General features: G+C 28.8%; 1 protein-coding gene across 1 annotated transcript; it reads right to left on the bottom strand.

Annotated features, from left to right (window-relative positions):
• Positions 1 to 1,874: 1,874 nt before the first annotated feature.
• On the bottom strand, positions 1,875 to 3,081 carry LOC131654941 (BURP domain protein USPL1-like). The gene is made up of 2 exons (XM_058924864.1): positions 2,924 to 3,081; positions 1,875 to 2,805 (listed from the first exon to the last, which is right to left on the bottom strand). Exons 1-2 carry the CDS (start codon positions 2,978 to 2,980, stop codon positions 2,023 to 2,025), a joined length of 840 nt encoding a protein of 279 aa, XP_058780847.1. The 5' UTR covers positions 2,981 to 3,081; the 3' UTR covers positions 1,875 to 2,022.
• Positions 3,082 to 15,834: the final 12,753 nt, after the last annotated feature.

The following is a 15,834-nucleotide window of genomic DNA, read 5'->3' as shown; positions in this document are numbered from 1 at the left end:
AAGCATACATTTAGGAGGGCCTTGTTTCCACTCATAGCCTTTAAGGAGTTCAAATGCCAAGAGAATGTGGTTCTGGATCTGTTGACCAGGAATGAATGCAGTTTGGTTAGTACTCACTATACTACCAATGACTTTGCTGAGCCTATTCGTCAGAATTCTGGAGACAATTTTATAGAAAGTAGAACAAACTGAAATTGGTCTAAATTTTCTAATAGTTTTAGCAGAAGGACTTTTAGGAATCAGAGATACTAGAGAACAGTTAAAAGCCTTGTACATATAGCCTTTGTCAAAATATTCATGGATTGCAGCAATTACATCAGGTTTGATTATGTTCCAATTGGATTTGAAAAACTTCGCAGTGTAACCATCAATGCCTGGGGCTGAATTATCATCAATACCCTTGAGGGAAGAGAAAATCTCAGCCTCAGTAATATCACTTTCCAGGGAGATTTTCTGATCTCTATTGATTTGAGCTCCATCTCTAAGAATACCAATATCCACACAGTCAAGAGAATTAGCCTTATGCCCCATAAGATTTCCATAGTAAGCTAATAGCTTTTTTGATATTATTAATTCATAATTGTTTAAAAATGAGATTATAATTAAAAATTAATTTAGTATTTAAAAAATAAAAAATAAAAGCCAACGTGGCAGTCCAGTCACGGTTTAAAAGTATGAAAAAAACCAATTTGGTAAAAATATTAACATAAGGACTAATATGGTCCGGTTAAATTTTGTAAGGGATTAAATCGAGTCCTTTTTTTTGTGAGGGACTAATTTGGATTGTGTGATTTTTGTGAGGGACCAAAATGGGTCCTCACTCTTTTAAATATTTTAAAGAATAAATACAAATCAAAATATCTAAATATTAACTATATATTTAATATTCTAAATTATCAAAATTAAATAATATAATATATAATGAAATAAATGGAATAGATTAGAAGTGGGTACTTGTGTGCCCGTACCCATTACTATGTTTTGTAAATGAAAAGAAAAAAAAAAACAAATTCGAATCAAAACTAAGTCAAAGCAGAATTTCTCTGTGAAATTCGAGATGGATTTAAGTGGATATCCACATATACGGGTTATATTGCCATGTGAGATGATTTTGCATGTTGAGCCCTTATTGCATTAGTTGTCCTCCACTTAACACTTGGGGTTAATGTTCTTATTATTTTCTCAACCATTGTTTGATTAGTGATTGAATTACCATATAAACAGGAAAGGTGATCGATACACATACGCTTTTTGGTAGGGTCCAATCCTCTTTTCTTTTTGTTGAAAAGAACCCACATTTTCCCCCTAGTAATCCATGGTTAAAATTTTCATAAGTCTGGATAAATAAATAGTGTATTTTTTACATATCTTAATATTGTCAAACTCAAGTCTATTTTTTTATTTATTATATATATGGAATATTATAGTTGGATATTACCTAACGAGATGCGTACGCACATCAACAATACAACTTTTGACTTTAGACTATTTTTAATCACATTTTTTAAAAACAATTTGTCATCATATTTGACTTTTTAGCTTGTTTACCTTTTTTATTCTTCCTGTTTTTCAATCAATAAAAAAGATTTCATTTAAAAACAAAACTTCTTCTTGCATAAGCAACTTTTGCTAGCAAAAATAAATTTTAATTCTATCAAGAATGAATCAGAACTATTTAATCTCAATCGAACGAACGTCAGTCTCTCTATTACACAATTGGATAAAATTATCTCGATCATATTACAAGGAAAAAAAATATTTTTCAGATATATTAAATAAATAATTTCATATACATAATTTATTCTTTAAAATGAGCTTCATTAAAAACAAATTAAACCAGCATATACAAAATATAATTCAGAACTACAAAGATATAAAATCATACAATAACATCATCTTTATTATCTAGTTTTGCATCAAGATGATCTTTCATATTACACCATCCTAGAACTATAATTATTATTATTATTATAGTTGACAAGTTTGTCATACACATACATAAACAAAACAACTACAATTTTTTTATGGTGTAGGAACCAAAACCAGATTATCAGGCGGAAAAAAATGGCACACCGGAGACTTCCCCGGCCGAGTATTAAGAACTCGAAAGGCGACATGATCGGCGTCCCATTTCGAAGTATCTATATGACAAATCGCCGCAGCTTCAACAACTCCACCGTTCTCTCCTTCAACAACAATCTCATACAAATTGGCATCACCCTTTTGTGTATGACAATAGAATACCGCATAAGGGTACGGCATGGGGTGACATCCAAAAGCATTAGGAACTGAGATTTTGTTCACTTTTGTTATGGTGTAGTTTTGTAAAGGGATGGTGGATTCTGTGACATGTTTTGTGGTCAAAAACTTGAAGTTTGAGTTTGGACCGAACATGGAGTTTGCGAAATCGAATAGAGATTCTAATGATGTTGCGCAGAATTTTGTTTCGCCTTCCATTGGCTCAAAGTTGCATTGGTCTAGTGTGTACTTCATGGCTTTGGCTTGTGGTGAGTCTTTTGGGATGGAGAAGAAATCTAGAAGGAGAGGGAGTTTTTTTGGGGTGAAAGGGAGTTTTTCGGAGTCTTCTTTGGGGAGAAATTTTGGAGTTGTTGATATGTCTTTTTTCGAAAAATAAATCGGCATTATTTTTCCGATTTTTAGATCGGTCGGAACGAAAAATACGTTCAATTCAGGCTCTAGTTGGTTTTGATGATGATTCTTATGAGAATTGTGTTGATCTTCATGATCAGAATTTTCAACTTCCATGATATTGTTTATCTTTCTAGCATAATTCTCTTGAATAATCTGCAAAAAAAATAATCATAAAATTGAAAAATTAAACAAGTGAAAATATCATGTAGTACATATATTTTTTGTTAATAAATAAAAAATGTTTGTATGAAAATAGTTAAGAGGATGTTACCAAAGAGAAGAGTAGGGTGAATAGGATGAAGGTGCAAGAAGAAATTGAAAGTCTCATTTTTTGTGTTTGTTTGAAGGTTATGTGTGGCAGGGGGAAAAGAATATAAAGGGTGGAGTGAAGTGTGTTGGAAAAGTAAACAGCTTTGGATTCAGAGAGTTATTAATGAGAGTCAAAGTTTAGATTATTTTGTGCCTCGTGAATGAACAATCAACAAAGAAAAATAAATAAAGACAATGTTTTTTGATGTGGATTTTTAATATGGTCAGCCTTTTAATAAATAATTAATTAAATTAATACTCATCCGACTCAATATAAGAGACACTTTTTTATGTGTCTTGCTAACAAGTGTCTTCAGGACACTCTTTAAGCATATTAAATAAAGAAAATATTTTTTATAAAAATTAATATTTCAATTCTCATTACACTTTTAATGTATTAAATACACGTATTTTAATAAAACTTAACACTTTAACATTTAAAGAGTGTCTCAAAAATACTGATTAGCATTTTCTTTTTTATTAAATTAATTAAATAATTAAAATATTTTATATATTATTAAATTAAATACATTGATTATTCATTAAATATAAAAATTAAATTATCTTTTATAAATAAGACTAGATCATATCGTTTGATTTCTTAAAGGAGATATTTAGATATTTTTTTATCTGAAAATATCGTAATGCCAACTACCATTATAAAATAAAATCCAATATTTTATTTTTTAATTTAGTGTTACTGTGAGATAACTTAATTGATAAGTCATATTTGAAATTAATGAGTGCAAATTGTTGGTTTAAAGTTCAATCACTATCAACAATATTTTTACGTAATATATTAAAATAAATAAATTATTAAAATAAATAAATTATTAATAATTATAAATTATTAACTAAAATTTTTTAATAATTAAAATTCTATTAATTAAATTATTCAGCATTTGATTATTTATTATTATATTATTTTTTATATTAACTAAAAACTGATACGAGATTTTTTAAAGCACTTGTTAAAATAACTATTATAAAAATTTATGTTGTAAAATGTTGTATTATATCTAAATCATTTATAAAGATAGTTTTGTATGTGTTATAGAATTTTCTTATAGTTTTTATTTTTATTTATTATACAATATCTTTAATAACTATATAAGAATATCAAATATATTATATCAAATATAATGATGCAGATTCGAACTTGCGACTTTTCGCTTAATCACCAACAAAGACAAATTTCAGCCGCTATATATTATTCAACAAAAAATTAAAATATTAACATACACTTTCAACTTAATATTTAGTTATGGTTTTAGATATAGTTACTTATCTATTAAAATTTAATTCGATATATATATTATAAAATTAGAAGTTGGTTGTGATTACTTCAACATGTATTATATTAATTGAACTAGAATGACTATATAAAATGAATTTTATACTCATTGTAGTAATTTCTTTAATACAACTAATTCTAATCCAGTTCAATCTTAAAATTTTTTATTGGATTCTATCATATTTTCAATCACAAGTAGTAAAAAGTGGCTAGGTGAGGTTTTGACCATATAAAAGTAGTGGCATAGGATGCCACTTTCTTGATTCATATATATCATATCCATGTCGTGATTTTTGCTAGTTCTTATCATGTTTACACTTAAAAGTATCACATATCATATCATAAATAGTTAAATTCATTTGACTATTTGTGTTGTGTGAGCCTCATTTCATATGATAATGAAAGTGGGAAACCGAAAACGTTGACAAAACTGTTCAATCATGAGCCTCAACTCCCACACATACCACCCAAATCTTTCTATCTATGACAATCCATTAAAATTTATGGATTCAGGACACCACACAATACCCAAATTAAACATCAATAATATAAAAAAATATGTAAAACATAAATATGCTGCATATATAATAATTTATCTGTTTCATAAATCTTATTTGTATTTTTTTTAAATAATTGTCCTTTTATGTTATCAATATAATATTTATTATTATTTTTCAACTACTATATATTTATCTTAATCAAAAATAATTTTTAATTTTAAAATATATTAAATTATTTTATATGTGAGTGAAAATTGTAAAAAAAAAAATAGTGTATTCAATTACAGATTTTTTTTTAATATTTTTTGAATTGTCTGATACGTGTTATAAGTATTGCACGAATGACATATTAATATTTGACATCAATTGAAAAAATATCAATAAAAAAAATTGTAAAACTTATTTTAACTTTTTAATATTAATTTATTTTTTAAATATGTGTCGTAAAAGTGTTGGATTCTATTCTATGTTGAATATTAAGACAAATTGTCTACTCTTAAATTTGTCGTTGTTTCTAAATTTGACTGTCTTTTTTAGTGACTAATTTAATAAACTTTAAAAATTTTGAAAAATATGTTACATTGGTGGTCAAGTAAGAGCCAAGTGCTATAAAGTAAAAACACCAATATAGTATGATAACATGCCTTTCTAAAGTCTTTAGCATATGCATGCATCTACCTTGACAATATCATTTTTCTTTATAACTAAACTTGAAACTTTTCATCAAAACCGATTTTAACTTTATTATCTCAAAATTAAGTACACACCGCGAGTTAAAAAAAATCGTCTGTCTTAAAGTGGTTAATAGATTGTACTTAAAATTATCAAATAAAATTAATATCTATTAAAATAATTTTATATCTATATTATTTTTAAATAACATTCATTTCAGTAAAAAATTGTTTGTAATTTTTATCATTACAGACGTAAGCACATAAAGAATCAATTATAAGAACAAGTTGGCTCGTCAATGAAACAATTTATGACAATAGCATGTTTTAATGTCTTTTCAATGAAAGAAAGTTGACTTTTTATATTAAAAGATACAAAGTTGACTTTGGCAGATGAAGACAGGTTGCAACCTGCCACCATCCATCTTGCGCATGATCAAAGAAAAGACAGGACAATGATGTACTAAAACAGAAAAGCCATGAAGATCTGAGGTATCTTTTTTATGTTGCTCATAATTTCATATTGCTAACAACACTTTTTTTACCCTATTTTTTGTTCAGATAGTTTTTATCCTAGGAAATTCATGTCAATTATGCCATTTTAAAGATGATCTTTACAAAATTATCTTAAACTTTTCAATTCAATAATAGTTCAATTGTGATAAAAATATGTCTAAATTAAAAAAAATAATAATTAAAAATATCGCATAAAAATATAATTATATAAATCAAAATTAAATTTAATTATAATTTTTTTGACTTTTGATCAATTTTTTTTATGTATTGAATTTTTATTATAGCTATTTTTTATGCATTGAGCTTTTAATATAGTATTTTTATATTTTAAATGAAAAAAATTAGACTTCCTAAAATTAGGGTCGGCCTGATAAAATGTAGCGATTACTTTAAATGGGATTTCATACATGGCATAGAGATTACTTTGAATGAAATTTCACACCATATTAATTAGGAAATAATTTTTTGTTTTGATGAAATTTGGAAACAAATTTGATATTACATGTGTGAATATATTTATGTTTTTTTAGTGTAATCTTGGATTTATTCAAACTAAATTTATTATGACATTTTGAGTACCAACGAAAATTGGTCTACGTACCAGAAAGAATTGAATTCTAATAATATAACCTATTTAAATTTAAATTTTGGTTAAAAATATATTTATATATAAATATGACTACTTCAAATTAGAGAGATACAAATGAGGAGTTAAGTCGGGTTGCATGAAACTCGAACTCTAAAATATTTGTTCGGGTTAATTTTACACACTTAATTTGACCATAAGCTCATTGAAACTCAATAAAATATTAGTTCAATAAAGACAAAACAATTCAAAGGCAAGATTATGTTGGTATCAAGAAAAGTTATTAAAAATATATATTTTTAAAAGAAAATATCAACAAAAAATAACTAGTCGTCGAGAATTTTTAACACATAATTTAAAAATTCATTGTTATTTTGCTTCTCGTTTCATCTGAAAAAGAGTTTGGTTTGAAACGGATTTTTCTTTTTATTTTGTTGACGGCCCGTAATTTTAAGGTTGTTTTTTAGAATATTATCATCATTTGGCTTAAGTATGTAGTTAAAATTAAACATTTAAGATTTCATTTATTTATACATAAAAAGAGAATGTTAGGAAGCAAAATAGGAACGTTAACAAATAAAAGACAATAAAAGCTCTAAAATAGGAAGCAAAAACTAATAAAAAGTTCTAAAATAAAAGACAATAATAGTTAACTAAGAAAAATAAACTTCATTGATTGATTTCATATGTCTCTATGAGACTATATTATAGAAAATTTAGCATCGTACTCCTACAGTATTTCTTTAAAAAAAAATCATATTGGAACAGTTTTTCAAAGTGTTCCAATAGAGTGTATTATTAAGAAATCGGGAACGCTTTTTGAAAGTGTTATGGTTAGAAAAATTGCTAAATGAGTTTCAGTAAAGGTCCAAAAGTGTTGTCTATTTACTTTAGGCCACGGTTTTAATTTGTTGTCGAAATTAATTTAGGAAAAATTATCATTACCGAAACACATTTAAAAAATATTCCGGTAGAGTGTATTATTAACATACCGGAACGGTTTATAGTTTATGAAAGTGTTCCGGTTCAAGAAATGGCTAAATGGTTTACTGTAACACTTTTTTTTAAAGTGTTGTCTTTTTACTTTTGGCCACGGTTTTTGTCTATTGCCGAAATTGATAAATGATTTTTTTTTAAAAATTTTTGAAAACTGAAACATTTAAAAAGTGTTTCGGTATGAATTTTTTTACCGGAATACTTTTAAAAAGTGTTCCAGTGTGTATTTTGTAAATCAGATTACTTTGAAAATATGCTCCGATTTATATATTTTTGGGTGTTCCGAGAGCTTTTCTGAAATGTGAGAAAAAAGTAAAAAAAATTCAAAATATAAATTATTTATACAAGGATATTTTGGTCCAAATTTTTTTCGTATAGGGGTATGAGTATAATTGTAAGGGTACAAAGTAAAATTTTCTACACTCCATAATACTTTTAATGGATAATAAACCTAAAAGCCCAACAACTATTAAAAGCCCAAATACAATTATAGTTCAATAACAATACTAGTAATTAATATTATAAATACTATTATACTCCTCTATCAGAGAATTAATGTGCAGATTTATTAGTATTTTTTACTATCATTTTATTTCTCTGAGGGGTTTGGTTCCTTTAGTTGTTTATAACAAGTTGTAACTTACTCATTTTTCATTTTGTTAATCACTAAGTGTATGTTTGGATTGATGTAAAATGATGGAATAGAATGTAATGATGTTATGTTCCATTGTTTGATTTTATAAAAAACGAATGAAATGAAATGTGATAGAATTCATTCCATCAAATACCACTACTTTAATCCATTTTTTATTCCACCCAAATTGGAGTGTATCAAATGGAATGGAATAATTTAAGCACAATTCCAATTTTGTCCTCCAAAATTTCACAATAACCATATTAATATTTTTGAAGTAAAGGATAAAAATAAAGTAAAATAATCATAATGTTTTCAGCTCCGTCTAATTTCTAAACAATGGAATGAAATATTAATTTCATTCCGTCATAAAATATCCAAATAATTGAATATAATTTATATTTCATTCCACTCCATTTCACTAATTATATTCTGTTGTACTCCGCTCTACTTCATTAGTTTTAAATTATCCAAACAAACCCTAAGATCCTAATAAAGTTTTGGTCTAATTTCCACTCTTTTATAATTTTTTTCCTTCTTTGAATATACGGTTTTTTACTTTAAAAAAATGCAATCTACCATAAAAAGCAATATCTTACCAAATATTCAAGGGTAGTACCAAATTAATCAAAGAGCCAGTGAGACTGAAAATAGAAAACGTGAATAAAGTGTAAGGTTAGAGAAAGAAAAATATGCTTATAATTGTTTTTAAATAACTCTATTTGAGCATAGTTAGTCTGCATATTCTGATAAGTAACATAAAAAACTTTAGTAATTTGTAATTAAGTTCTCTATTTCTTTTGAAACAAAATGAAAGTATATCCGTGGTATGTGTGGTTAGAGGATGAGATCAACCCTCTCAATACGTGTACGTTTAATCAAGTTTAAATTAGTGCTAATTTTGACATTTTTCATTTGAGGAAAATAATGATTCTATCCGAAGCAATTAGATACCATTGCCACAATCTCAAAGCACTTATATAGATATATTCCAAATTTAGTTGTGCACACATCATCATCCTGTACACCTAACACCGGTCATTATGAGTAAAAAAAACATGTCAAATTAAAGATCTTTGATAGACGACCATATACTGTACGTAATTCGTAATATATATTTTTGTCAAATTATTGAAGACTTTTGTGTCTGCGTACTCTGCATATCAGAACAGGGCAACCCTGTGGAGTATACTATTTTCTTATTTCTATTAAAAATATAATTTTTTTTTAATAAAGGTTATATATTAAGAGGGAAATGGAAGGGGTAAAAAATAAAATAAGGGGATGTCAGCGCAGCGCAACAATCGGGGTCTAGCAATGAGTATTCTACTTTATGTAATTTTCTTTGAGCAACATATTTTTTGTGAGCGACACACTACTTACTCACCCAAAATATTAAAGTGATAGGTGAATGGGTTCTCGCATTTATAAATGATCAGGTCTTCACATTTCTAACTCATGTGAGACTTCCTCACACTACTCACACTTGTAATTCTTTTTCAACATAAATAGGGCAAAACACTCTCAAAAGGAAACAAACCTATAGCTAGGCATGTCTAGACTACTCTTTACAAAGTCATTTCTAACTTCTATTGGATAGAATACAAAAATGTTAGATTTTGAAGATTGCGGCCTAAGCTAGCAAGAAAAAGTGCACAAAAATTTTCTTTACTATAGATAAGAGTAATAGTAAAAGCCATATTAGCAATAGTATTTTTATAATGGAGCCATCTACTTCTAAGATGCCAAGGAACTAAAGAATTCTTCGAAAAAGTTTGGACCACTAAAATGGAGTCACTCAAGAATCCAAAGCTTTGACCATGTTTTATCTCTTGCTATTTCAATCGGTCTAAGCACCAAAAAAAATCCAGCATGTGAGGAATTGTCAGATATTGTTGGATTAGCAAAGCCAATAATAAAATTGCCTTTAGAATCTTTGGAAATACCACCACAACCACTAGAATTCTGAGGTAAGGGATCCGTCATAGTTGCACTTTAACTAGGGGTCCAAAGGAGGATGCCAAATGACCTCTTTCACAATAGGAGCACGAGGCAGATGCATATCAACATTAAAGGAGTTGATCAACATAAAATCCAACATTAAGGAGGAGCTTTTAAGCCTAGTATTGTTTTCCTACCAAAATAATATGGGCTTTGATTTTGGATATTACTAGATCTAATATTAGGGGTTTTGTTACTGTATCGGGCCCAATTCCTAGTTTCCCAAATCACATGAACAGAGTAGACAATGGCATAACTAATAATCAACGTGCCTTGGGGAGAAGAACTCTTCTTGCAAAAGGATCAAAGATCCTTTAAAGAATGAATTCTTATAGAGGAGTTAAAAATATTACCTTGGCAGAACGAGATTTGGAAAGTAAAGTTGCATTGAAAAAATAAATGAAATGAAGTTTGAATAGCACACTTACAAGTACTCTGTTACACCGTAAATCCCAAGCGCTTAGTTTGTAAAACATCCGAAAATAATTACTTAAAGAGAGTGCTATATTTTCTCAGCATAAACATCTCTCTCCATATATAATAAGATAGCACCAAGATTAAACAATTAAAATACATATTATTTTCTCTCATAATTAAAATCAACTTTATTCAAATCATAAATCAAATAACATTAACAACTCGCAAAAAAACATGGAATAATTCCCGCCCAAGTTTTACATTATTAGAGTGACACATGGAACTAAATAACACAAGAGCGACACAGGAAACTAAATAACACAGAAGATAAACAATGAAGAAGACCAACTACACCATCTTCCAACAGAAGCAACAACTAATACTCTTCGAACTCTATCTGAGTATCTGCATCACAAGCGTAAAGAACAACAAAAAAACAAACAGGGGGTGAGAATACATTCACATATGTTAAGATAATAAGGATAATACAATTAGCATAGATAATCAATCATACAATTTATCCATAACAATAATCATTCATAAATACAATAATGCAAGCAATGTATTCACCTGCTCTACTTCAATACATGTGGTACCAAGATTTTAGATTTTAGAGGTATGTTGTTGATTAATCCATTCGTCATTGGTTCTTCTCTAATTCTAAAACTCGTCACTGGACCGAAGTCCTACTCATCATTGGATTGAAGTCCTACCTATATCCGATATACATGATGCATGAATGCGACAAACAAATGCAATACTTTTATCAAACCTCCAACTTCAATACTTGTCATAGGTTCCTCTCTAAACCTACAACTCAACATGAACATCGCCAATAGAAGGCCACAATAACGGTTCCTCTCTGACCAAACATCTCAGCATAACTCAACACTTTTCATCATAACTTAGCATAATAATAAAATTATATAAAATAATTAACAACTTAATTATATCATCAAAACATTGTGTTTGTATCATAAAACATTAACAACTTAATTCACACAACATCTTATCAAAACAGCCCCAAAATCATGTTTCCTGCTAGTAATACATCATATTGAAATAATTATTTAAAATATCAAACGAAGTTGGAATCAAGAAAATGAATATGTTTAGAAAGGTTTAGAGTGTCTATTTTAAGAATTTATGCAGACACCAGAGATAATGTTTGCTACTACTTATACCTCAGGTTTGAACAATTCTTTAAAATATCATAGGAAGCTGAAACCAAGTAAATGAACATATTTTGGAAAGCTTATAATTTATATTATCATAGTATCATTTTTATTTTTGGACTTCAGGTCCCAATTGATACAGTTTAATCGAACAATGGAAACTGGTATCGATCCCGGAAAAAATATTTTCTCAAACTTGTAACTAGTATTTCTTCTATTGAAATCAACAAAATGAGATACTTATTAAGTCTAATATGTATGAAATATCATATATTTTTTTATGATATGAAGTTTACTCTTAAAGAACTCACCTCAAACGAACTTACAAAACTCAAGTTATGCATGAAACAAGGCGATCAATCACCTTTTATCTCTACCTACAATTTTTTTACATTTTTCTCTCACTATAACAAATACAAAACTAACCCATTTCGCCTATTTGAGTTCCAACCGCCCAATACACACAAATAAATACCAACCATGAACAATATGAACCAAATATCACATATTCAATATTTATCCCTCTCGCCTTTTCATAAGACATCAACATTTATTCTCCCGCCTTTTCATAAGGCATCAACATATTTTATCAATTCAACGTCTTTGCTCGTGAATATCAAAACTCAAGGATAGACATACAGGTTTACACGAAAATCAACAATCAACAGAGCACAAAAACCGTATAATATCACAAAAGAAGAAAGAAAAAAGAAGGATGATAAGGTATCCTCTCTATCCTTTATGCCTAAACACATATATCATGAACAGTTCCCCCTTACCATGACTTTGTAGAAAACATGAAGTTACGATAATATAATTCCTCTTCTCCTTCAAAAGTTCTCTAGGGTTGCCTCTTTCCTTCCTTAGTCTTTTCTCCCAAAATTCTACATACTGACAACTTCTCCCTTCCCTTCTCTATTTAAATAAAAACTCTATTTTTATTTCTATTTTAGTTAATTCTACAACTTCCCTCAACTCTCACTAATTCCACACACTTCCTTATTTCTAATTAAAATTCTATTTTCCTCCTCAAAGCTCAATTTCCTTTATTTCTCTATTAATTTAATTTAACTTTGGATATAAGGATTTTTTTAGGTACTTCAGGTCCATCTATTTACTACTTTTCAAATGTTTCTATTAAAAAGTCAAATTCAATGCTTAAAAGTTACTTGGATATCTATTTATAATTCAACTAACTATATGGGAGGGGTGAAAGGTCCCCTTTGTTTTATTATTTTTTTAAGTGATTTTTATAATATTATATATTTTTGTTTTAAAGAAATTAAAAACATTTTTTTAAATAAAAGCATTAAATAAAAAATTAGTTTGAATAAATATTCTTAAAATTTTAATTTAAATATTTTATCATTTAATTATAATTTTGATCTTCAATAATGTATGTTTATGTTAAAGAAAATCATAGTTAATTTTTTAATTTATAAAAAATAAATATAAACTTTTTTTAATATTTTCAAAAACATCGTTATCAAATTTATTTTTGAAATATTTTAAAAAATTCTATTTTTAAAAGCTAAAATAAAGAAACCCAAAATCTCGTTATTAACTTACAATTTTTGTTAATAACTGGATATCATCTACACGCAATTGTAGAAACCAATCACTCAAATCGGATAAGACTACAATGGATAGGAAATCTTTTCCTAAAAAAAAGGAAACACTTAACTTTTTGCTGATAGTAACTCACTTAACAATCTTTTTTACAGTAATAAAAAAGTAATTTGTAACTCACATTCCTAGATTATTTTGAGTTTATAGCTTATAAGCTCATATAACATTTAAATCTATTTGGTAACAAATTTTTATTTCTTGAGCTTATAGCTTATTTTTCAGACGCTATTTCAAGTAGTGTTTTAGCTTATAGCTTATCATTTTACTTCCTTTTTATCCTTATTATTTTAACAAAAATCTACTTTTACCTTTTATAATTTATTCTAATTTAAAATAAAATAATTATGTATTAAATATCTTTTATATCATTTTACATTTATAAGTTACTTGAACCGTTAATTTTACCAAACACTTCAATTAACTTATCGGCTATCAGTCTCAACCATCAACCATAAGCTATAAGCTATCAGTCATCAACTATAAGCTATAAGCTATTAGCTAGCTTATCAGCCAATCACTAGTTTTATCAAACAAACCCATAATCTCTTTGCGTCACCTATATATTAAAGTTTAGTGACAAATAATTAAATTCTACAAAGTTATTTGGGAAAAAATCATCAAGACTGATGTGTGTAAGGCAGTTAGAGAATTCTTGGAGAAAGAGAAAATATACAAGGCTATAAACAACACTATTGTCACCATCATCCCAAAGGCTATATTGTGTTGTACTATTCTATACAAGTTAATTTCCAAAGTTATGGCTAATAGATTGGGAACAGTTATAGGTAACCTTGTGCACTAGAGCCAGACAACTTTTGTCCCAAGTAATCACATGCAAGATAACATACTTTTGGATTTATAACTTATTATAGGATACAATAGAAACACTCGCCCCCTAAGTGCATGATCCAAATGGACTTGCAAAAAGCCTATGATTTTGTTGATTGGTGTGCCCTGGAGAATATTCTTAAAGAGATGAGTTTTCCTCAAAAGTATATTAGATGGGTAATGCTGACCATCAACACAGTCTCTTATAGATATAAGGTCAATGGAGAATTTTCTGATTTCCAAGTGGCTAATAGAGAGCTCAGACAAGAAGACCCTCTCTCCCTAAAGCTTTTTGTACTAGTAATGGACTATCTCCCCAGGGTGGTGCAAAAACTCAAGGATAATCCCAACTTCAATTTCTACTCTAGACTGAAAAATTGGGCATAGATAATCTGAGTTTTGATGATGACTTGCTCTTATTTGCTAAAGGAGACCCCATATCCATTGGTCCAATGATGAAATCCTTCAACATGTTCTCCACATTAACAAGGCTATCTGCTCATTTGCTGAAATGTAGGATTTACTATGGGAATGTGGACCAATCCTCGAATGAAGCTATTTTATAATTCCAGGTACCTTAGAATTCCACTATCTAGCAAAAAGTTATCTGTTTCTAACTGCTTGCTGATGGTTGAGAAAATGATAGGCAGAATCAGGCATTGGAGCAATAGGCTTCTAAGTTTTGTAGGTAGATTTAGTGAAAAGTGTTCTATTTGCCATTGCTAATATTTGGACGCAAAGTGTGCCTATGCCAAAGAAAGTGACACAAACTGCAGAGGCTATATGCATATGATTTTTGTGGTTAGGGGGTGACAAGGTAACAAGGAAATCACTTGTAGATTGGGGGGAAAACCTGCAACCCGAAGAATCAAGGTGGCCTAAACATAATAGACCTAAATGTGTGGGGGAAGGTAAATCTGTTGAAAATGTTATGGAATCTCTGTGGGGAAATCTGATAGCCTATGGATCAAGAGGATCCTTTGCTATTATGTGAAGAAACATGGCATCATGACTGTCCTAATAAAATCATCATGCTCTTGGATCCTGAAAACAATCCTGAAACAAAGACATAATGTTAATCAAATCCCATGTTGGAATGGCGTGATGCAGCAGATGAGATTCAAGGCTAAAGTGGTTTATCATGACTTGAAGAAAGATAACCCTGATGTGCAGTGGAAGAAAATATTCTTCAAAAACATAGCCAGGCCAAAAGGGAAATTCATTATATGGGTAGCGTGCCATAACAAGCTGGCTACAAAGGAAAGGCTCCATCAGTTTGGTCCCATCAACAATAACACTTGTTGCAGGAAATCTGGAGATATGTCCTTAACGGGTTGCAGGTGGACCATAACCCTTCAAGATGGGAAACTGAACTCTAGTGAGTTTTGGATAAAAGCAAAGGGAAAGGTAGCAAGGTGGTAACTCTTAAATGTGCGTTTACTGAAACTGTTTATGAAACCTTGATATTCATAAATCAAAGTTGTTTTGGTAGTCCTATTGATAGTCATAGAGTTGGTCCAAAAATAGTTGAGAATGACATGTATAGGGGCTGGATGAATTATAAGCTTAGACAACATGTTTTTAAACTTATAATGCCATAGGCCAATTTGGTTTGCAAGGGGTTGG

The sequence above is a fragment of the Vicia villosa genome, linkage group LG3 (assembly GCF_029867415.1).
Source record: "Vicia villosa cultivar HV-30 ecotype Madison, WI linkage group LG3, Vvil1.0, whole genome shotgun sequence".
Taxonomy (NCBI): Eukaryota; Viridiplantae; Streptophyta; class Magnoliopsida; order Fabales; family Fabaceae; genus Vicia; species Vicia villosa.
This window is presented reverse-complemented; position numbering and strand designations above follow the sequence as displayed.

Bases quoted from the DNA above. Each gene is read 5' to 3' on its own strand.
- LOC131654941 (XM_058924864.1), bottom strand. From the start codon at position 2,980: ATGAGACTTTCAATTTCTTCTTGCACCTTCATCCTATTCACCCTACTC. The intron at 2,806-2,923 runs GTAACATCCTCT...TTTTTTTTGCAG, and splicing joins TCACCCTACTCTTCTCTTTG to ATTATTCAAGAGAATTATGC.